Source organism: Scophthalmus maximus, chromosome 1 (genome assembly GCF_022379125.1).
Source record: "Scophthalmus maximus strain ysfricsl-2021 chromosome 1, ASM2237912v1, whole genome shotgun sequence".
Taxonomy (NCBI): domain Eukaryota; kingdom Metazoa; phylum Chordata; class Actinopteri; order Pleuronectiformes; family Scophthalmidae; genus Scophthalmus; species Scophthalmus maximus.
Window position 1 is genome coordinate 5,238,717 of NC_061515.1, and position 24,535 is coordinate 5,263,251.

General features: G+C 41.6%; 1 protein-coding gene and 1 long non-coding RNA gene across 4 annotated transcripts in view; one reads left to right on the top strand and one right to left on the bottom strand.

Annotated features, from left to right (window-relative positions):
- The window catches only part of znf407 (zinc finger protein 407), a 147,347-nt gene extending 144,010 nt beyond the window's left edge, over positions 1 to 3,337 (bottom strand). Inside the window, exons 1-2 of one of the 3 annotated variants that reach the window (XM_047332836.1) lie at positions 3,213 to 3,337; positions 168 to 887 (exon numbers count right to left, since the gene is read on the bottom strand). In XM_047332836.1, coding sequence (XP_047188792.1) covers positions 168 to 825 — 658 coding nt within the window. In that variant the 5' untranslated portion in view covers positions 826 to 887; positions 3,213 to 3,337. Of the gene's footprint in view, positions 1 to 167; positions 888 to 1,185; positions 1,291 to 2,871; positions 2,906 to 3,212 lie in introns of those variants that run through there. The other 2 variants (XM_047332837.1, XM_047332835.1) reach the window with 2 other exon arrangements.
- LOC118297277 overlaps positions 3,049 to 24,535 on the top strand; it is a 31,352-nt gene continuing 9,865 nt past the window's right edge. The window contains exon 1 of the long non-coding RNA XR_004789302.2: positions 3,049 to 3,182. This is a non-coding gene — a long non-coding RNA (uncharacterized LOC118297277). The remainder of the gene's footprint in view (positions 3,183 to 24,535) is intronic.

Here is a 24,535-nt window from a genome sequence, read left to right on the forward strand (position 1 = left end):
CATTTCAGAGAAACACTGTTCGTCTTTTCAACCATCCAATTTAACAGTTCATGTAAAACAATAACATAACTTTGAACAAGAAGTCCAGAAAGAGCCGAAATAGGTCTTTTCTACCTTTATTGTACCAAGTGAAAAGTCAAGAAAAAACAACTTGCATCAATACTCACATGTGAATGGTGTGTCTTTGGCGTGGTATCTCTGGATATGAACATCTAGAGGAGGTTTGTCCCTAAATTCGTGCCCACAGTAGTTGCAAGAGTAGATCATCTTAGGTTTGGGGGTTCGCTTGCTTACTCTCCTTCCTCGGGTAGGGCTCAGCTCTTGATCTGCCTGCTGTTTATCTGATACACTTCTCTTTTTAGTTATACTCTTTGATTTCATGCCACTGTCGTTGGCCGCTGACTTCAGCTCCGAAGGGTCAGACTTCTGGTACTGATCAACCTCAGCACCACTTTCAGTCTCCATGCCTGCCTCCTGTTGGTTCTCAGCTGGACTGACATCACAGACATCTTCACTTTTCGCAGCTGGTTTGGCGGATTTGTCCCTGCTCTTGGACTTCTTGCCGTGCTTCCGTGCGTAGTGAATCTTCAGCGACCGTGGACATTTGGCCGAGAAGCCACAAACTGAGCAGAGGTTATCCTCGTCCTCAGATTCAGGAGAGTCTGGCTGTGACTTCGCCGCAAGTTCCTCATCTGCCTCATCGGGCTCAGCAGTCCTACTGGGTGAAGGGTGTCTTTTACTCTCCTCCATTTCCACATCATCTGGCTGCACTTTCCCACTGGTGTCACTTTCAGAGTCCTTTCCTGATGTCAATGTTTTAACCATATCTTTCCCTGCTATGATTTAATCTAACAGTAAAGATAATTGCTGTCATCAATGCCAGATTCCTGCAGAGAAAAACAAAACATTTATTTTTTTTTTGTCTGAAACACAATTCAGTGATTTAATAAAATTCAGCAAACAAGTGAAGGGCCTTAGCCACAAATAGTGCAGTTACAACCGCAAGCTACTGATGAGTGATCAATCCTCCAGCAACACTGTCTGACCGAACACGAGTAAATGTCGCCATCTAGTGCTTCCAGACACAATCTGTTGCCAGCGTAACAGAGCTGGAGGTTGCTGCTAGTTAAACGAACAAATCACATGTACATTTGAGTCACAGTCAATCCTGTCCATTATCTATACCGCTTTATCCTTTAAGGGTCGCGGTAATTCACAGTCACAGACCGGCCAACCTTGGGAAAATATTTTTAGCACCGCATTCACACGTTTAATTCACTGCCCCACTTAGTTCACTGTGTCGTCCACATTGTGGAGGGAGACTATGAGTCAGTTTAGAGACACACACATCAAAGACACACAGCCTCACCCTCAAAGGCTGCATTTCCAAGACACTACTCACAACATTCTATCTCTGTAAATGCATTCCTCAGTAAATTTGTAAATGCAAATGAAATTTATTTGACTGTTTCTACTTTTATTTCTTGTTTCTTTTCCTGTATGAGAGAGAATTTCATTGCACCCGAGTATACTGACAATAAAGATCATTCTGATTCTGATTTTATGCTGGATGGACGGACTTCTTTTCCTAGACTTTAGTACAGCACTTGCGCAATTGAACCAGAGATGTCATGATTAAAGTCACAGGCATCACCAGCTTTTTTTTGCGTAATTTAGAATGACAAATCGTACCGGCGTACTTTGAGGTCAAAACGTCGTAATTGGTACGAAAAATGCGCTCAGGTCTGCAGTTAATAAAATGGAAAACACTTATGTAATTGCTGGTTTTCGGATGTGTTTCTAAAAGCCCATAGACATGATTCAGTAGAGCAAAAGCCATTGCCAGAATTAGATCACACAGATCAAATACAGTTTAACATTTAAATACGAATAACCATAATTCGACTGCATTGCGAAGTTGAATAGTTTCACGCAAATTTGATTTGCCAAGAGAGTTCAATACAACTTCAGAAGTGTTTTTTTCTCTTTGCTCTCTGGTATTTTCTGTATTTCAAGTGCATGTTTGATACATATTGTAGTCAAAGTGATGAATGTATTCCTCAGTGTTTTTATTTAAGTTATCTGCAGGTCCCCCCCCCCCCCTAAATGTACTATATGTGGTGTCAACTAAGGAGGTTAAACTATTTATTTCATTTTATTGTGCTTTGTCAAATTGCTTCTCTTCAACTTCAACCACCATAAAAAAATGTGTTCGTGTAGAATGAATGAAAATAGATGAGGCATCAATAGAAATGATCTTGGAGGTTCAGACAGGTTCTGTTGAGGTCAACCGATTCACGCACGAGGCCGCTCTGCTCACTACCGCCACCTATTGAGTATTTTGGTAAAGCGCAGCTACAGGATTTCACAGAGGGACCAACGTAGCAAGTTGCAATTTTCCAATAACGTGCTACACCTATCGTGATCGCTTGTATTAAATCGAATGTGCCTCTGAAGGAGCGGTGATTCTAGATGGGTGGGTTCTATAACGGTTCCAGTGCGCGTTTCCGGGCTTCTTAATGAGCTGTGCAGAGAACGGCTTGTATCTGAACGGACGACAACACTGTCACGTTCACGTGTGGGCAAAGCAAACGTGTGCCTGCGTCCGGTAATAGCGTCACAACCGTTGAGCGGGATTTCAAGCTCAACTGATAAAGCTGTCCCAACTCTGTGTGGGTTCATTTCCAGCGCTGCAACAGGAACGACCGAGCGACAACTGCATCAAAGTACAGTGAAGTTAGCCGCACATGTTTTTAGATAGAAAACCCCCAGCGAGTATAGCAAACCAATTGTGTTGCGGTGTTGAAAACCGTGACAACTCCACTAATGCCACGCATCACACTTAACGTCGGGGCACATATTTATGTTAACCTGTGAGTGCTGTTGATGATGATGAATACCGCGGCTAACATGCTAACTAGCAACATGTTTGTAAATGCACGGCGCTGTGCAACGCCGCTCGTCCAATCGAATTGCAAGATGAGCTGTGCGGACCAATCAGCTCGGGGCAGAGGCGGGTCTGCGTCCGCTGCACGGCTTGGGAAAACGACGGCAGCACAGAGGCCCAAAAAGGAGGCTAACGTCGACCTCTAAAACAACCGTCTATAAGGCGGAAACAGTCGCCGAAAACCACCCGCGGGGTCTTCTGCCGCCTCGGAGGGAGCAAGTCGATCGACAGAGAGGTAATGTCGTCAAATGTTTCGTTAACTTACCGCTTGTTGTGCGACTATTTTCACTCTCCGCGCCTTTTCCTGCTAGACACAAATGGCGTACCGTAGCTCGAGCCATGCGTCACGCGAGAGGGTTGCGCTTCCTGTCCGCGGCTTTCTTCTTTTTCTATCAGCTGATTTGGTCAAATGCTGCGTTCGCGTGCCATGGGAAAAACGAAACATCCACACGTACAGCAACGAAACCACGTTGAAGTTTGTGACATTGAAAGGCTGCTTGAAACCCGATGTCAACATGTTTTAAGATTCCGTTGCTGCTGCTCAACATAATAACCCTTACAATGCATCTTATTAGGACACGATGCGTTTAATGTCGTAGTGTACACAGCAAACCACGCTACTAGAAAAGTACGTGACCACCCAGGTGAATGATAATAAATTGGGAGGAAGGCCGCTGACCAGTGGTGGAATTCAAAGGTGGTTCAGCTTGTGGCCTGTGCAGAGACGGTGTGTGTATTTTCTCTCTCTCACACACATGATCAGCTTGTGATGAATCACCACGTCCATTGGACGTCCAATGTTGGCTTTATGGGGAGACTGAAGATTGATTAATGCACGGGCATTAATTGATTAAGTAGTCTGACAGGTCAGGAGGTGATAAATGATACCTCCTGCAATGAATACACAGTTTACTTTTGCAATCATTTTCTTTAATTCATCACAGTCAAAATTATATGACATGGATGGTTGGAAACACAGACCCCCACCTCCCCCTCCAACCCATTTTTCATCAGGATTCATCATTCATTTTTCTCCATTAGTTGTCTATTAAGAGAGGGGTGGGGGGCTTTGGTGGACACTGCCTCATTCTCATCTATTTTTAGCTGTTGTGCATCTGTTGAAGTACTTACTATCCTTAAATCAAGGATTTTTTGTGTTATTATTCTTTTTATTATTTTGCCATCTAGAAAGTCCTCTTCGTATCCACAGTCATAACAGAACTGCTTCAATAGTTAATTTTTAACTTGAGATTTGAATTAATTTCAGTGTTTTGTCAAAAAGACAATGACAAACCAATATATACTTCCATACACAAATGTGCATGCATTTCTATATACATATACTTAGCCGTAAACGTAAACCCATACCTCCCTTCCTTGTTACTATTATACTACTAAAGGAAGGAGAAGAAACCCAAGGCAGCATCTTTAAATATTTGACATTAACTGTAATTAAAGGACCTGCACACTCATGGTCGACCCACAGAGGTGTTTGTTAGTCTGTTGCTTAATTGCCTTTTCTCTGGACGTTGAGTCCAGGCAGCCGCTTGTGATTGGCCTTTTGCACGTCAGACATTTTGACTTGTCACAGTGGGAAAATCTCAGATGTTCATACTAATGACATTAGCGATGGCTCTATTCAAGTGTTCCTGTAAGCCATGATGGCACGAGTGATTCAGCATGAGCCACACACGGACCCTGAAACTGAAGCTGCTAAAGGAATTGAGCCACCACGCAGTTTTATCATTTCCATTTGCGTTTTTATTAGTGTGACATGTCAAAGTTTCCTCCATGAAATAAGTCTATTGACATCTTCATGACTGTTCTGCACCCTTCAATGGGATGAAATTACATCTTAATGTTTTTTAATTATTCTTATTGGTTTTCTAACGTAACTTTACATCTAGTCAACCAGGATGACTGAAGACACCCGTGTGGGTCTGCAGGGCCTTTAAAAAGGACTGTTAGAAAAAATGTCCCGGAGTCGTCATCTTATTTTTTTCAGACTCGGACTTAGACTTTTAGTCTAGTCTAGTCTTTATATCAAAGACCCAGCATATGGTATTAATGGGAAATGGACCGTATTTATGTAGTGCTTTTATATCATCGACCACCCAGAGTTACATTTACCCATTCACACAGACGTTCACACAGTGCTTTTTCTGTCTCACATCATTTATAAACTACCGGCCCAGCCACAGGGACAATTTTAGGGTCATGTGTCTCGCCTATAGGGACACTTCGGCACCCGCATTGGAGGAGCCAGGGGTTGAACCATCGACCTCCTGGCTTCTTCCTGTGCCACAGCCGTTTTTCTGTTTGATTGATTGGGCCACTATCGTATCAGTGTGATCACGCTACCTGAGATTTCCTTTTGGAGATAGTTGATGAAAATATTGTCACGGCTGAGTTTCATTTGTTCATTTTCAATTCAGGAGAGACTGCATTTGCTCCACTAGAGGGAGCAATCTGATCATCTTTACCAAATAACCAATCGTCAGCCACAGCTGCACTAAGTGTGTGTGTGTGTGTGTGTGTGTGCATGTGTGTTTGTGGTGTCATGGCAACCACCCGAGACACATCACGCACAAAAAACACAGTCTGCTGAAAGACGGGGCTCTTTGCCAGAAACTAATAATGCTGTAATAGTGTTTCAGGGAATAGAAGTAAAGGAAGAAGGAGAAAACTCATGCAAACACAATTAGCTGATACCAAGTAAGGCTCTTTTATGTCTGGACCTACAGAGGCAGCCAAAGTCAGGCTTTAAATAGGCTTTTTACAGAAAGGTTTACAAAAATAGTGCTTTGTTGATTTATACCTTACAGTTTTCCATATCAGATAAATATCTCTGTCATGTAGAGCTGAGAATATTACATTCTTTTGTGAAGGCATTGTGTGGGGAAAATACTCAGAGTAAGCTGTACATGCATAGACATGTACCTTAGTCTCGCGCTAACCTTGGCGATCAATTAAGCATCCTATTCCCCCATTTACACCTGGCATTAAAATGAGTTTGGGGTGATCAGATCGCAGTCACAAAGGGCCTGACGACCTGAAAGTACAAGTGCAAATGCATCCAAGACACCGGAAAGTTTGTGATCTGATCGGCTGAACCACCCCTGGAGGAGGGTCAGTGTAAATGCAGTTACGTTGTCAATCCACGTAACTTTGTCTCACCAAACCCACTGTAATCATGTGCCAAGCTGTTTACATTCAGGCAAGTGCATCGTATTACTATCTATTGTCAGCCTATTTATCAGGTATTTGGCCAACGTATCTGTTCATGAGCATACCGTTATAAGTCCTGTGTTTGGCGTTATCAAGTATTCTTCTACCTCGGTTTTTTTTTTCCAATTTAGCTCATTTCCGCTGCGTAACACGGTTCCCTGTTGCTGCTGGGGTCGACCACTTGGCCAGATTCAGGTGTAGAATCCTACTTGTCTGTTCCAATAAAGCTGTCTGCTACTTTTGCGTCAAGGGGAAATAAACCAGGGTCTCTGCAGTGTCTGTTAGGTGTTATATTCAATGCCATTATAAATGGCGGTTGTGGGGTATAGGGCTTGGTGGCAGGGGAAATCTGACCACTACCTGCTCACTGCAGCTTGAAGCCATTGTATTTTATCATCTGTCAGTAGCAATTGATTTGCTAAGACGTGTGGTTTTTATGAAGGTTATGGGAAGTACACTTTACATTCAGGGGTAAGTATGAAAGGTACTTTACAAATAAAGTGGCAAAAGAACAACTCTGCACATGTAGTGTTTTGGCCGGCCTCCCATATATGCTGTAATACATTATGCGATATTTCTGTGTGCGTGCGCACACGTGTGAGCATTGTTCCTTCATTAATAGGCCAGCTGTCTGAGACCGTGAGGTCCCTAAGTACATCACGTCACTATGTAAACATATCGCCATGTTTAAAAGGTGAGTCTCAGAATGGGGTACAGTTATGTTTGGGTGAAGCATCGGGGTTTCAAGGACACACACACAGTGAAAAAAGTTGGCTTTATGATTTAGTCAGAAGGTGAATGTTTGAAAAATGTAGAGGATATCGGTGTCCCACAATAGGAATTTTATGAAAAGCTTGGGAAGAGCTTTTTTATATATACACAAATATACGTGGATTCAGTTCAATGCTGTGCCTTTATCCCATCTGTAGTAAATACAGTAGCAACCTGCATCAACAGATCCTTCAGACTAGCTTCACTAATGCGTGTCACTCAGAAGTTTTGACATTTCCCTCTACAGATCTGAGCCTTTTCAGATCGTAAAGAATGAATCGTAAAAAAAAAAAATGGAAGAAATGAAGACATTAGTTGGGTGACCAAAATGTCCAGGTCGCGCTTTGTGTTCTCTCTTTGAATGGGAGTGTCTGCGACAGTCCGGTGATGAATTCATTGAGGGACTTCTTGGGTTGTCTCGCACCGAACACAACAACACATCCAGGCCACACAGCTGCGGGACACACTGTCTCAGCCCCCAGACCACCCCATCCCTCCCTCTCCAACCGCTCCGTCCTTTCCTAGAAGCATTACCTCACACTGCATTAGGCAGAGCCGGAGGTATCACCTGGGGACCGCATTTCTGTGTATGTTTAAGCCCTGTATCTATGTGTCGCTCTGTATGCACGTGTGTGTGTGTGTGTGTGTGTGTGTGAGGGAAAGTAAGTGGAAAAAACAGTTTCTGAGACAGTTCTGTAAAAACGTGCCTTGGGTGGAGCACAGGAGGCTTAATCCTTGTTTTCTCTCTTTCTCTGATTTCAGCTCACTTCACCAGCTACTTAAACAAAAAGGCACACAAATGTGAAATCTGGGACGAAACACTTATAGGATGAGATCAGTCATGACCTGTTTTATTTCAAATAGTCCATGGGTGTATGTATCTTTTACAGATTTCTCCCCTTTTCTGATTTTGAACATTCATGGTTTTGGATGTTTGTATCAGAAAGCTTTACAACAAGATTGAGGCTCACTGACTCAGGACAGAAATGTAAGAAATAATGATATAACGCAGACTTTTATCATCACAATTGTATGTTCAGCGGGTCATCGGAGCTCCGGGACACTGTAACAAAAAACAAACAAACAGGAAATTCGTTCTGAAGTGTGTGAACATAATTATGGGGTGACGTTGCTGTCATTTTGCTGATAGTAGCCCAAAGTGTGGAGTGTGAGAAAAGAGCAGTTAATAGTTCATACACGAGAGGCTGCTGTCAACCAAACCATAAAACACAAAGAGCATAGCTCAGCATGTTATGACGGCTGCTGGCCATCTAAACATCCTCCAGGCCGAAGCGTATGAAAGTGTCTCTGTATAACACCAGTCAAACAGGCGTGATTTAAATCAAAGTGCCTCCCCAGGCCCACCCAAAGAGACCGGAGGAATCAGACTAGAGAGAGGTTTCTCCTAACATCTCTCACTATGTGTTCATTATGTTCTTCCCTTTCTCTGTCTTACCTGGACCACATTCTCTGTCTTCTCCTCGCTTTTTGCTTTGTTATCCAACTAATCGCCTCCAATACCTCTTCACTTTGAATCGAGAAATAGGGGTATGATTCAAAAATACGGTATACAATTACTTAGAATATCCATTCAATACATCCTTGTTACCACTGTCCCACCATAGCAAGAATGTCCTGGGTTGGAGTCGTCGGAATGGGGCCTTTGTGGTTAATTGGAGACACTTAATTGCCCGTTGGTGTCAGTATATGAGTGTGAATGGTTAACTGTCATGTCCATGTGTCAGACTGGTGACCTGTCTACTAGCTGTTTTCATCCAATGTATGCATGGAAAAACAATCCTACAAAGGAAGAAATTGGTAATCAGTGGATTTAATATCTACCTTGAGACGTTCCTGGACACATTTATTTGGAAACCTTTTGGACGCCCGTGCTGCTTGTCCCAATATAGACTGTCCTTCTTTCTACGAATGTCAACAATGGAGGTTGTGCGTGCAACGCTAGCGTGACACATAGAGCCACGATAGCCGCATTCGTGAGGATTACACAAATTTGAAATAAAGCTAAATTATTACAGAGTTGACGAGAGATGACAGGGGAAAAAAGAACATGCAACAAAGATCGTTGGCCATAGCTGAACTGGAGACTTTGTGGTTCGCGATTGGCGCCTTAAACCCCCCCTACGCTGCCAAGACCCTCAGAAAACACTGTCTTCAAAGAAAGCGTATCGACATGTATTCTTGATTTACATCGCAGATATAGTCATGTCTGGAAAGTGTACAACTATTATATGCCATGTGTTTGATAACCAATGAATATCAGTTGTTGATCCAACCACGTCCTGCCATGACGACTGTTTTTCTGGGTTAAATACTTCAGCTTGAAATGCGATTGTTGTACCGAGTCCCCGTTCAAGATGTGAGTGTTTTCATTTCATTCCGCAGGTTCATGTCATTGCATTGAGGGGGGTGTGTGTGTGTGTGTGTGTGCATGTGTGAGCGGGCGATTACAGTGTCATGACGTCTGCATGGTGTTAGGGCTGAACCCGAGAAACCATTTAGACACAGCAACCCCCACAAAAGTCCTTCCCAAACACACACACACACACACACACACACACACACACACACACACACACACACACACACACACACACACACACACACACACACACACACACACACACACACACACACACTTGCTTCCTTCCCTTACTTAAAAACACATAAAAGGAGAGTCACACTTCACATGCCGGTCCTTGCACACCCACACACACCCACACACACACACACACAAACACACACGTGATTACCAGTAAACGGGTCTTCAGAGGGGTCGAGCGTGTTCAGGGGGAGAGTTGACCCTCAACAGCTGATGTTTGTTTCTGTCAGCAACAGCCACATCAAACTGAAAGTCAACTGTGACCAAAATATGTGCGTTTGAAGCAACGGCACTTGAATTGGGGTTTCCTACAAAAGCATATTCCATACCAATAGCTCTGGTGTCTCTATAGATCGGTGGATAGATGCTGCATATCTCGGTATCCCAAAGGAACAGGTTGAATTACAGCGTTAAAGCAATGCTGCTTTGTGGTTACAGTAGGTTATAGTACTTGTGGTCGAGATATCAAATCAAAATGAATGTTAAAATCACACATTCAGTTTCAATTCCGTCTCTCTGAATTTACTGTGATGTTAGTCATCTGAGCTTGATCAACTTCCAGTAGAACTGGGCAGTGGTGCTGTGCAGTGTCGTCTCCAGTGTGTCAGTATTTGTAATGTGTGTCTTATAAACCTGGTATCCTTACAAGAGAGATAAAGCATGGATATTTTAAGGCTAAATAAGTTAACGTCTTGGTTTAGCCACGCAACGACATTATCCTCATTTTTAAACAAAAAAATGAACTAATCAAAATTAGGAAAATGTACTAATTGAAAATATGTTGACATCAGCCTTTACTCATATTCAGACAATGTAAAATAAACGAAATAAATTCAGTTGTCACAGAAGTAACGTCGTTAGAGGACATAGCACACAAATCGCCTTCTCCATTCCTCTTCTTCCTGTCTTTTCACACACACACACACACACACACACACACACACACACACACACACACACACACACACACACACACACACACACACACACACTACATTGTTGTGCCGGCTGTGGAAATGTGTGTTTCTGCTGTGGTCTACTGTGTTTAGTCTGCAAGTCATGCAAGTACTTCCAAAGACTGTTACAGGTCATGGATGCAGTTTCTGAGAAAGAAAATAGTTTCACAGGAAAACAATGATCATTATAATGATTATTGACAAGAGGCGTCTGTTGGTAATTTATCATAATCACAATTTAAGTGTCACAGGCTTTTTCATTTCACACAGGGAATGTAATGATAAACAAAGAACATGCACTGCTGTTTAAAAAAGCAGGTAAGACTCGGTGAGGAAAGGATGAGAGAGTGCAGGGGTGAATAAAGAGAACTTATCTTCACTATATTTAAACAAGAATAGAAATTGTTGCTTTTTGCACTTATTGCACTCAGTATTCAAAGTATTGTCCATGGTGTGAATTGAGAGACAAAATGAGATATTATTCTAACAGAGTAATACGACAGAATTATGAGTTCGGGCGGATGAAGGTTTTTCCAAGACATGACATTCAGTTTTGTAGCCATACCTCATGTCTGTGCACTAAATCTGAGCTGACTGTGGATGACGTACTGCCCAGAGATTTAGATCGGTGTTACATTAGAAGATTTTGTTTTTGACAAAAGGGAACTCTTAAAAGTGCAATTCTAGCCCATCTTATTCTGAGTATATCATTTTGCCTCATATGAGGTGTGTTACTTTTTGTCTCATGTTTAGATCCCTGTTCCTTCTCTCTGGGCTTCTCTTTCCTGCAGCTGTATCCGAGCATGTCTTTGTTCTCAGTCTGAAGTTCATTATAGATGTTGGCTTTCGATCATTGTGAAAATGGTAATCATTAAAAAAAAAGGATATCTCTACTTATTAAATGTGTCTGTTATTCATAGGGGAATTAAGAGCTCACATAGGAGCTTGGATGTAATGATTCAAAATGATAATGGGAAGTTGGATTTGTAGTGAACAGTCTGATTTCCCAGCAGTGTGTTGCTCTGATCTCAGATATTAGAGTCTGTCTTCCTCAGATGTTCTCCAGTCCTTTGAGGGAATGGGTCGATTGGTTCTCGAGTTTCCTTTTGTGTTTCTTTACAAAACCATAAACGTAAGCTTTTCAACAACTGGGATGGAACATTTTCACATGTCTGCAGTCAATTTAAGTAGAATAAAGCTATTAGAGGTCAATTATTCTTCCTGGATAATGATGACGAAATCTGTTTCTGCCCTTGTGTTTTTTATGGAGAACACATTGTCCCCCGAGCAGAACTCCATCCTTGCATCCAAGACGCTAAGGTCTCATTCATTCGGATCCACAGAACTCTCGTGCCGTGGCGCAGATCTGAGCACTGTATTGAAATCATAACATGTTGTTGTGTTAAAGAAAAAAATGGTTTTGACAGTGAAGGAAGACAGAAACATTGGATTCGATAAGAGATGGCAAGTGATGACTTACTTGAGCTGGACTCGGACAACAATACAACCACTAACAAACTTAATAAGCCTTTAATTTTTAAGCATTTGAACGGCCAGTTAACCAGGCCTAATTTTAAATACAGAGTAAGTCATCGATCAAACCGTTATCCCTGTGAGCATGGTTTGTTTGGGCTGTGTATTCACATCACGCTGATTGCACTGTGCGCTCAGTGTGAGTCCGAATCAGGTCATAGAAAGAAGGATAGTTTTTCATTAAAACATTTTGCCAAGCACTGTTGCAAACTGGCCAATAATCACATTAAATGCACCAAGATTTTCAAACAGAGTAAATGGCAGGAGCTGCCATAAAGTAAAGAGAAGCAATGAATTTACACAGTTTAAAACCATCAACAGTAAGTGACCAGTTGAATTGTTTTAATGCACTATTTGTCCCTGTGGTTTGTTTTTTTCTGACTTCCTTTTTCTTGCATTTATGCACTCAGCTGGACAAAAAAAAGTTCCATTCAGACTTTCCAGGGCAGTAGGCTTCGAACAAGCTGGTCCTCTGTGGAGCCATCACTGGAGCAGACAAACAGATCTTCTCTGACAGTCTCTGTCCCGGTGGTTTCAATGCAGCAGGATCACCTTTCAATCCCTCCTGAAGTCCTCTGAAGTGATCATTCTTCTTTACTCGCCCCATTTGTTAGATATCTGGGTGGCCGCTTCTGGTGGGCCTGGGAAACGAAGAAAGCTTTAAGTGACAAATCAAGGAATTTTTTTTAAATTACATTCATAGGTCTGATTTGTGCAGTAATGACAGTACTTTAAAAGTATTTAGAGACAGTGACCAGCACTGGATACTTCTCTGTTCTTATCCACCCAGTACCACCAAGTTTGGTGGAAAGCAATCCATACATTGTTGAGTTATTTTGTACACACACACAAACACACACACACACGCACACACACATTTGAGACTGTATATATTGATACATAGTCCACTTGGGGGGCAGCACAACAAAAATCTGTGTCCACTTCACCCTAAATTTCCTCTTTGAATGAAAATGACAGTAAATCGCAGTGCTGTATGAATGTGACTGTGAATGGGTGAATGTGACTTGCGCTGTAAAACCGCATTGAGTGATCGATAAGACTAGAAAAGTGCTATTCGAATAAGATTTACCATTTAGCGACCATTTATCTGGAGACCTTAGGATACTACTATTGGTCATATAAGAAGGTAGCAACCCTACATGGTCCTTCAGGTTGGAGGACTTGTGAAAAGGGTGAAACGGATGGCAATTGTTGCATATCAACAGATTCAGACACAGGCACATTAGCATGTATTTGGAGTTGTGTTAATGACCATTTGGTGAATGAAAGTCAAATATTCACTCTATTAAATATACTATAAAATATATAATACTATTAAATTTCTCATTCTGCCGCTTGGTGCGTATCATGAACCATTTGGCTTATTAGAAGCTTTTTCTGCATATGAACAACATAGATTTCAATCCAGCTCACTGTTGTGATGGACATCATGTTTGCTTTACCTCATTTTCATTTCATTGTCATCTGATGAAAGAGAATAAAAATAAAGCCACAAGCGTGGTTTCAATCCTCTGACTTGAGAGAGCGTGCCATTTTTTGTATGATAGATTTAAAAAATGCTCTGCGGGAACTTGTACTATGTGTGCGTGTGCGTATGATAAGATCAGTTCAGTAGCCCTGCGGAGAGAGCAGGCCAATGCTGACTGTGACACACACTGCTGCCTCTCTTTCGGCCTCTGAAAATCTGATTATTTCATTTTAAGTTTTTCGATTTTTCACACAAGGGGGGGGGGAGCTTTATACAGTTTATACTCTCCTGCGTGTGTGTCGTGAGAAGAAAACTACTACTGGAGGGGATGGAGATGTATTATGATGTCACACACTTCGTTTGCGGAGTTCCAGCTGACGAGCATTTGAAGATTAAGAAACACAGGGAAGCATGTATGCTAACACTCACACACAAGGTTGACGTGTCTTAGTCCTTCAGGAGTCAGGAAGTCCCCTTGTTGTTTATGAAACATCTGGAGCGCAGAATCCCCGAATCCCGCCTTCCCCTGGCAGCACTAAATCAACAGCCGGCCCACTGACTGCCTTACGTGTGTGTGTGTGTGTGTGTGTGTGTGTGTGTGTGTGTGTGTGTGTGTGTGTGTGTGTGTGTGTGTGTGTGTGTGTGTGTGTGTGTGTGTGTGTGTGTGTGTGTGTGTGTGTGTGTGTGTGTGTGTGTGTGTGTGTGTGTGTGTGTGTGTGTGTCTGTGTGTCTGTGTGTGTGTGTACAGAGACATTGCATCCTTATGCGCAGTTTGGTCGATGGTAATTGTGTTGCTTCTCCAAACTGTTATTAGCCTATTTGCCATCATCCTGGTCGGTTCTGGTACAGTCTTCCCAACGCAGCGACGCACAATCAAAACATTTTAGTAATAATTTCAACTGGTGTTTCAACTCCTGTGTGAACCGGCAGGCCAAATGCTGCAGGTCTGACCTTGGGAACATGGAAGCCCAGAGTCTGAGGTCATGTCCCCATAGTCCGACCTCAGCGTCCCCCTCTTAACCTCCTTGCCAGGGAACTGCCAGACAGTTATATCTCAGAGCTCCCCTGAGAGTAAAAGATAAATAGTTGCTTTTCTCCATTGCATATTTTTCCCTTTATGACAATTTCAATAGTTCATAAGCTTATCTCCAATCCAGATTGTTGTGTGGAAAAAGGATTTTAATTCTCACCATTACTGTGGTGTCATTGACCTGTCGTCCTTCATCCACTCCGGTCTTGTGTTCCTGACTCATTTCCTTCCATCCTCTCCAGAAGGGAGTCAAAATGACACGAACCACACCAGCGAGCCTTCCGAGACGCGCAATCGCCGTGACGCATTGTTGGAAATCAGACTGGCAGCCACAAATGAAACTGCTCTACAATCTCATCCATATAATCTCTCTGTTGGAGTCATTGTTTCATCTGACCTCATCCAAAGGCTCTTAATTTCTGCACCGGGAACAAAGAGAGGGTGTATTATGTGAGCGTTTGCATGTGTTTGTTGTAATGTACTGTCTGTATTGGCTTTTAACTACCTGGAGATACAAGACCTTGTTTTATACTAAAGAAAGAACTGTTATTTTCAATTTAGACAGCTGGTTTCACCCATTGGCTTCTCCTGATCAATGTGATGATTAATTATTAAATACATTTAAAATAAATTTGAGCGACATTAAAATAACACTGTAACCTAATCTTTGACTTATTCCCGAGGGGTATCAGCTACATAGTGTGTGTGTGTGTGTGTGTGTGTGTGTGTGTGTGTGTGTGTGTGTGTGTGTGTGTGTGTGTGTGTGTGTGTGTGTGTGTGTGTGTGTGTGTGTGTGTGTGTGTGTGTGTGTGTGTGTGTGTGTGTGTGTGTGTGTGTGTGTGTGTGTGTGTGTGTGTGTGTGTGTGTGTGTGTGTGTGACAGAGATAAATTATGAGAGAACGTTGATGGAGTTAGCTGCTGGTTACAGCAGTGATGGAGCATGTCTTCGTCTCTAAAACCAGGGGCCAGTTTCCCACAAAGCTTTTCTTGGCAGACGCATGCAACTTAGCAGCCACTCATCATCGTGAGCCAAACTTTAAGGGAAGGACAGTGGACTAAGTTAAATCACACACACACGCACACAAATATATTGCAATCATCTAAAAATATTACCTTGTAACCCATGTGAGAAAACATCCCAAGCAAAGAAGCCAACACAAGAGAACTTTGCCCAAATACAGAACATTAAACTACAACACGACCGTGAATCAGCCGCTTGGGTCAGTCTGGGCCCATGCGGGTGAAGTTATTTAACACAGCTCTTGGCCTCCTCAGTCTGTTCTTTTACTCTGATGAGCATCCCCTGAACCAGTAGCATTATATGAAATTCAGGAAAAAATTTTATCGTATAATTACAACTCAAAGATAACAGACCTTGAATTCTGACAATGCAGAATTAAACTAAATGTGCTATTAACTATTTCTTGGCTTAGACCTGTAACTTTCTGGAATTAAAAGCTAAGAAATAACCAAGAACCCTCCCAACCAGAATATTGCAGTTTGGCCTCTGTGGTTTTCATTTTGCTCAAACAATTAGTTTTAAAGGTGCTGATGGGTGGACTTGGAGCCAGGCTCGCTGTTTCCCTGTGTCCTGTCTTTGTGCTACGCTAAGTTAGCCAGCTGCTGGTTGTAGCTTCATATTTAGCATACAGACGCGAGAGTGGAATCAGTTTTCTCAAGTAACGCTCATATTGAAGATGAATGAGCTTATTTCATTCAAATGTGGTCATGACAGTTTAATGAATAAGGCCCTGCTGTCGTATGGGGAGTAAATTGAGCGAATTCTGAGGAAATCTGAGGAAGTTAGAAGGATGATAACCTTGAGAAATTACTGTTAAAGTGCTACTTGCTGTTTCGATGCAGCCCTGGTGATAAGAGGCTTACAGTGAGTCATATTCAATATTTCAGTGCCGAAATACAATCAAAATTACTGCACGTGGAGAAAAAACATGTGTAGCTCTGAGATTCTGCAACACACGTTGCGTCATCTGCACATATACCATGATCCAGAAACATCGTTTTGGCCTTAAACTTTCGGTGGGTACGTATTGTGAGCCCAAAGCTCATGCTCATGTGACTACCAGGTCAAGTCACGTCCTCAGATTGCCCCCGCTTTGAAGTCCACAGGCACATCTGCATGTGGCGAATGACCACACTCACGGCTCTCTTAGATGATCCTTGTGACTTCTATTTGACTGACGATTAAAAGGGACTGTCAGCTCTAATAGAAAAACGACAGAATTCGATTTGTGAGATGAAAAGGCATCTGATCCCGAGAAAAAGGGCTGGAAACGGGGCAGAGGCCTCAGAAAGTGAGTGGTACGTAGCGTGTTCACACAAGAGAACCAATCAGTCTCAATGTAATGGGTTTGTGACCTTAAATGTCTTGCTAAGAGGTTAATTTGTGAATCTAACGTCCCTGTATTCAAGCTGTATGTATTTGTGCACTGAAGCACATAAAACATTGGCAAGCCTTTCCCTCAAAGTTCCCCAAAGACAGAGTCCATTCTCAGTGTCTGGTTCAGATGGCCTTCTGATGCATCCAATAATTCTTCTTCCACATACCATAAGATTTAGTAGAACTGCCTCCGACATTCTTCATCAAGCTCTGGGTTGCAGCTCATTGTGAAGGGACTGATGTTTCGACAGTATATTTTATGGCATGAGCAGGATTTGTGTCTTCAATGCATCTCTGACCTCCTGACTCCATACGTGCCGGCACAAAGATCCTCAGCAGCTGGTTAGAAACCTTTCACTTTTGTCTGTCTTTGATTTTGAAAAAAACAATCACAGATATCAACTGTTACATGTCACCACCAACTAATCAGTTCCCATATGGAGTTTTCTTTGATGTGATTAAAACAGAAAAGGGACAGAACAACGGGGAACAGAGAGAATGATTTATTAATTTGAACAATTGAACGACATAGTGTAGAGCACTTTTTTACACTGCTGGGCTGTAATAATTTCATTGTGTCATCACGTGGTCACATGACAACAAGACGTCTCCATGACAACTGAGCAGACTTTTTTGGGGGTAGATTGTGATACACCATTTTTGCTAGTGAGCGTTTTTTTTATTTTTATTTCTTGGTCTGCTTACTGTTATCAAGAATTAACTTTTATGATCGAGTAAGAAAGAAAAACTCAAGTGAATCATTACCATTGCGTCTTATGTTCCTTGTGTTCTTTCTGTTGTCCCGGCTCCGTTTTTTATTTCAGTCCTCTGAGACCTGATGGGCCTTTTGCAAACCACAGAAGTGAAAGTTGCGGTTTTGCTCCCTGACTTGCATAAAACAAAGCAGAATCAGTACCTCTGTTGTTGCTGTTAAGACAGTCTGTTGTCAAGATGTGCGTGCCCCGTGCTCCCTTCATCTCAAGGCTTTCCCACCACTCCGCATTGTTTTTCTCTCCTATAATAATGGTTTCACTGTTTATCCCGATGGGGATTTTGCTGTTAAAACATATAAAGTCGCCCCACCCTCATTACTCATTATTATCATTGACAGCATTAGAGCAATGCTGCACTAGTTAACGGTTTTATTGTGGATGTTAGGTCAATCCTGAACCCTGCGTGCCTTTTGTCGAGGGGAAAAAATGATCCAAATACCCCCCAGTAAAGCCCTATAATAAATAAATGCATTTTTTTCTGCTTGTAGTTAAAGATTTGCGTATTTGTACAAAGAATCATTTCAGTAATCTGCTCTACCAGCCTTTGTTCAACAATATAATTTGCATTGGTTGTGATTTAACTGTCCTATTTTTTTTACAACCATGTCCACAACCTGAAGTTGTCATCAGGCACTCACGAGGAGACCCTCCCTATAAAGAGTCTGTGGTCCTTTTAATCAGCTTCCACTGGGAGAGGTCAAATTCATCTGACTTTATTAAATTAGAGCGTGTGCAATGTGCTCCGTGGGACTGCGGTGGTATGTGTGAGGCATAAGGCGAATGAGAGACATGAATTGAGATATAACACATAGAAAAGGAAAGAAGACACATCAAGACATGGAAGAGTGGATATCTTCAATACATTTTTTGTTTGAATCACATACACATGCCCAGGCAACAACTTATGTTCAATATGATTACCTCTCTTGGTCTGTACTCACTCTGGGCGCAGGTCTGTGTTGGTTTGACAATCTCCCAATTCAACTGTGGAGTCACAGTCCAGGCAGGGATATGTGACCTGTTGTAAGGATGGACTGTTATAACAGGGTTTTGTTTTTTTCATTTTTCCAAAGATTTTTAGTAGTTTTTTTGTGTTGGTTTCCTTGTACAGTTAAAACCAAATACTATCTTTTCTTTGTATCATTCGTTGGTATTCTGCATGCAGAGAAATGTCATTGAATATCTGTATGTAAGCATAATTGGTGCCAGGTTACACAGAGCCTTCAAGAACATGGTTCAATGTCATAGGAATACAAAACTGATACAAGATGATTATGTGGTCGATGCAATCAGCCACATGAAAATAAAGTATAACAATTGTAAAATTGAATCTGCATATGAACATTTAACTGAGTTCTCAAATAGAGAAATCAGATTTTGCGCATTGCATCTCACTAATTAGTGCTAATAATGCTAATTTAATTTTTCATGACACAAAGAAAATACTGATACACAGCAGAAGACAATGAAAGAAATAGAGTTTGAGTGTGTTTTTGTCAATAGTCTGCACAAACTATGCTCTCACAAAAAATGGGCACTCCCATACAGTTACTCACAATTAACCATTCTTATTCTTAATAACTACCACACACACACTTTAATTGCATACATACACATACAGTTCACAAACAGAGTTATAACACATAAGCATACCCCAGTGACTCTTACTCATTTTAGGATGATCTTTGCTGCACGCTTTTGGAAACACGTCGGGTTGGTTGGAACTAGTTGCACCTGCTTTTTGCATATTCACTCCAAATATGAGAGTTTAGTACTGTAAGTTGGGTTAGATTTTTCCTCAAACAACCCTCCTGACATTTTACTCCACATGTGTATAGATGAATCAGTAAAAAAGCAACTATGAATTAAATAAGCAAAATTGATCGATCCCCAAAAAAAGAGTGAAGTAAGACCTCCAGCCATCCGTAGCACACTTTAGATCAGATGATGTGTGCAGAATCAGGATTTTGCCAAACTCTGGGTGGTCAGTCATTTGGCCGTGGGCCAACAGACGTCTGGACTCTACCAACTTGAACCATTAAAGCTTCACTCAGCAATTCCACTTTACCAAAGACAGATCGAACAAAATTCAATGCTGTATGCAGAATCTTCTTTTCTTCTTCTTGGGAACATTCGTTTCTAAGACACGTGGTAGCTAAACATACAATATTTGGTGCAAGACACGCACAAAGAAAAAGGTTTTACTGCCATCAATGGCTGCTTTAATTCTCTCTGTAGCACAAGAACACATGGGAGTTTTTAAAAACAATTAGCGCGACTGAATGAGGCTCATTATGTGGTTAGAGGCTTCAGAGGAGGAGGGAAAAGGAAGAGAAAGGTAAGATGGAGCAGTGTGGAGAGACTGGGAGGAGGGAAAGGAAGACGATGTGGGAATATGAAGGGAAAGATGAGGTCGAGGAGCAGAACATGGGCAGAAAAGAAAGAATTCAATGAGGTGGAAGATCGGGTTCTGTATCATCATGGCAGAGGAGGCAGGAGTGGTTGAGACTGGATGAGATGGAGGATGAATCTCCACTCAAACTATGTCAATTGAAGATGCTTTAACCGTCCAAGAAACTCCACAGAGCAAGAGTGTATGGGATGGATCAAAGTGTGAAAGATTCCCCATCCCAGACGGGTCAGTATGCCAAGACCCTAAGACCCCGGGGCGTGTTACAATTATACGCTGAGCTCAAACCCACTGAGAAAAATCTTGTTTATAAAGAAGCCAAACAGCTGCGACCTGGGAAAACTGAGCTGCATGAACAAATGTTTATCAGTAAATAAAGCAAGAGACCAGGGCGAAGGTCCCATCATTCCCCTTGGGAAACTGATGAGGAAACTCATCTTGATCTTGAGTTGTTCCGATTCAAGACATCCAATCCACCCGTGAAAGAGACAACAGATTCCACACCAGCAAATAGTTTTCAAGCGTCTTTCAATGAGGCTGTCAAATTGAAGGGTATTGGATTTTCTATCAGCAGTACTCATAAATGTTGCCTTCCTTTCCGTCTTCATGTCACACTCCCTTTCTGAAGTGGCTGCAGCCTAGTTTCTGTTTTCATTATAAATAATTCAAATTCAAATTATGTGTAATTAAAATTCCAAGCTCTCTTGTAAAGAATTAACTAACCAGACCCAATCAGAAAGTAACCTAATCGGTGAGTAAACTTTGACATTTGTAATGTCTGTCGACAACTTTGTGGCCAGTTACCTTCCAATTTCATAGTCTTCTGTTTTACTAAACCACCAGTGCAAAACACAGAGGACCGTTTGAGCTTTTTCTTCCCCATGCATCACCTGTAATCTAACTTGAGTGAGAGGTCTTTCTTGTGCATCTGGCCTCAAATTATCCATCCCATAATAACTCTGTAATTTACAGCTATTCTTTGAAACGTGCTGCCTACTGTTTGGATTGTGTGTTCTGAATTTAATGCAGAAATACAATGGGAACGTATTTCAGATTTCTAAATTCACTTACTTATACTTATATCAAGAAACATCCCTTCCTGAAATCCATGCTTTACAAAACCGTTATTACTGTCAATCTGTGAGTAAATGTGGCGCTATTGTTAAGACAAAGAGCCAAAGCTGAAACAAAGAGAGTCATATATGTTTAGAGTTAAGTCAACAGCATCTCTTCTGACTGGTATGACTGATAAAAGTTGGGAGGTCAATGCAAAGCAGCTTCACAAAGTACAATATAATCTTCATGAAGGGAGGGTGCATTGTTGTGTTATACTGCATCAGTTGTATCTAGGTGTACCTGAAAGATTGGCAAGTGCATGCAGATTCATTTAATCACTGTCATCTTTTTCCATGATGAGTGTTCTAGAAGAACATACCTCAGAAACACGAGACCAGTCAAACGGTAGTGCTTGTAAACACTGATAAAGAAACAAATTTGCATATACATCACTCATATCAGTGACATCATGTCAATCAAATCGATTTGAGTACCCAACACGTCTGTGCTCTCAGATGCAGAACTACAATCGGACAGAGCTCGTGTTCTGACTCGTACACAGCTCACTGGACCAAGTAGAACCTCCGGGGAGCAACAAAGCAAACAGAACTTTGTGTCAGCCAAGTTGTGCAAAGTTTACGTCTCTGTGATGAAATATTTTTTTTTATATGTGCACTGAATGAATTTTAGTTCAAACTCAAGGAGTCTGGTTTAAGTTAGGGTGTAGGGGGCAAGGACAGAGGTAAAGTAAAGTAAGTGAGTAAAGTACAATCTACGCATTGTGGCTGCGAACGCCTGCAAAAAGTAGCTCCCAGCTGAGAAAGACAAGCAGGGTACAGTTCAGTCAGCTGCGAGAGACAGTTTGCCAGTAGGGAGCCATTAGCTGGCTAGCAACAGCGCTAAGCAGTGCTGTAATGTGTTTGGCAGAGTCGTCAGAGCGGTGATGGCGTTGAATGCTGACGCACTGAGAGAAAAGCCTGGACGCTTCTTCTGCTGCTGCTGCTGCGCTGCCCACATGTGCTATTCTCTTCTGCGTGTGCACGCAAATTGCTTCACCGAGGAGAGACGCAGAGAGTTTGTTTAAGTGCTGGGGGGGGGGGGGGGGGGGGGGGGGGATTTCCATGGCATGTGAATCATAGTTGGGAAAAATAATGAAAAAGACAGTTTCAGTATTTTTATCAGTAGGAAAGGAAATGACACAGAGAAACAGCAGGATTACATTCAGATATTTAGAAAGATGTCGACACTGCAACATATTTGAAAAGTATGGATGTTTAAAACCAAAGTAATTTATACAAGGCGCCAGCATAAATAGAAATCCTCTGTCTAGAGAATGAATAAGCCGATGGATGGGTGTCATTAGTCTTCCATGAGTGTTGATATTTTCTCATATATTAACCCTGGGATCCAGGTTTACCACCGGGTTCCCAAAATGTCTGAACGCAGTCCTGAATAATGATGAGAAATATCATTTTATAATGTGTTCAACTTCTCTATATTTGGGGACATTCATGGTGTACTTTTTTCTTTTTCTTTTTTTTTTTTTTTACAATATTCCGTAACCTATATCGGGTTAAAATTGTAATCTTTATGAATAATGATTATTGAATTATGGAATCCTAGGTGTCATTTAGTGCTGGTGAGGTTTTTGCCCTTAAGTCCACTGGTTCCTCCTGAAGGTGTAGAACAGGTCTTGAAGAAATAGTTTGATCGACAGAATAGTCAGTCATCTCCTAAAACAGCTGGGCACTATCAAACGTGACTCACCAAGAAGGAAAGTAATAGTGTATCTACCAGGGACTGTTTTATCCTGCTGATTAATACACCCTAGTATTGCTCACAATGAACTAGTCTGTGTTGATGGTAATAAAGGAAGATGTTGAACAGTGCAACGTTGTGACTCAATGAGGTATTCTTATAACTTTTTAGATAACCGTGGCACACAGGAGTAAAAGTATATCAGGCTTTGGATATACAGACGAATATGTTGGAGCAGTTTGTGTTTGGTTTTGGGGCATTTCACATAGTCTGTTGTCAGACTTATTCTTTATTGCTATTCAAGAGCATAAAAAAGAGCAATATGGTAATTCAAAGAACTTTTTGGGGGGAAGTGGGGAAAAAAAGGGAACAGTGTTTTCCATTTTAAACACAGTTCTCTTTTTTTTCAAAAGACAAGCAATAGCCTGCAGATCCTGTAAAGTTTCCATTGTTGGTGCCAGCAAAGAAATCCATCAGAGAATGTCTGACAATGACTGAAGAAACATGTTAAAAAAAAGGCAGGCAGGCGGAAAGAAAGACAGATTTTTTTTCTCACCGGATAATTCCCATCACTTTCAGGGATTCCATGCAGAATTGTACAATGATTCAAGACCTTAACACATATGCTCCTGCTCTGAACCCAAATTCCTGATTCTATGAGTATGAATATGTGTGAGTGTATCCAAGTTTTGTCTTGAAAACTGTCCACCCTCTGATAAAAAGGATTTCTGTTCTCCTTCTCTTGAGTCATCGTATTCAGTACGGAACTAACACACAAAAACGCACACACATGTTGGCTACAACATCAACTCACTGGCTAGCCGGTTACAATAGGTCTGTGTCCCAAATGACGTGGGATTGCACATGTTGGCCAGCATTTTCATCGATGTCCATAAATGTATGTATCCACATGTCCTGATCTTGATCTGGTACACACCTATTGTCTGTGCTTGGAGTGGCCCTCTGGGAATTCTGTCAAAATTCACATGGTCTGACTCACCTTTGGGCCGTACACTTTCTGTTTGTTTTTGTTCTTTTACTAATGGTAGCATGTTGTTTCATTTAAAAATCACAATCTGGAAGGTGTTTTCACTGTGTACTGGTTCATTCTGTTTTCTGGACATCCAACCCAACAATAGTTACAACTTAATCAAAAGGAGTTTCAGGGAAAATCCTCTTGATACACATTATTGTGAGCAGTAATGTCCCCTGCTATTCACCAGACAAAATCAGCCATCTACTGTTAGCTAAAACTCACACCATGATTTAAACATTTTAGTTTTAGGCTTAATTTTATATCGTGACAAATACAGAGATGTTATTCCTATTTTGCATGTTATGCTCTGCATTTAAGGGGGGCGGATATATGTCTGCTCTCTATCTGTTCAAGTAACTTTGGCAAAAAAGACAATATCAAATATTGGGGATTAGGGGTTTTGTGCTGGTTCCCGTAGAGGACGTCCATTAATGCTGTGCTAGCCAGGCATCTTTTCATTTCTAAGATGACTTTCAAATATACCACTTCTACCAAGTAAATAAAAACAAAGTATATTAAAAAACTTGAAC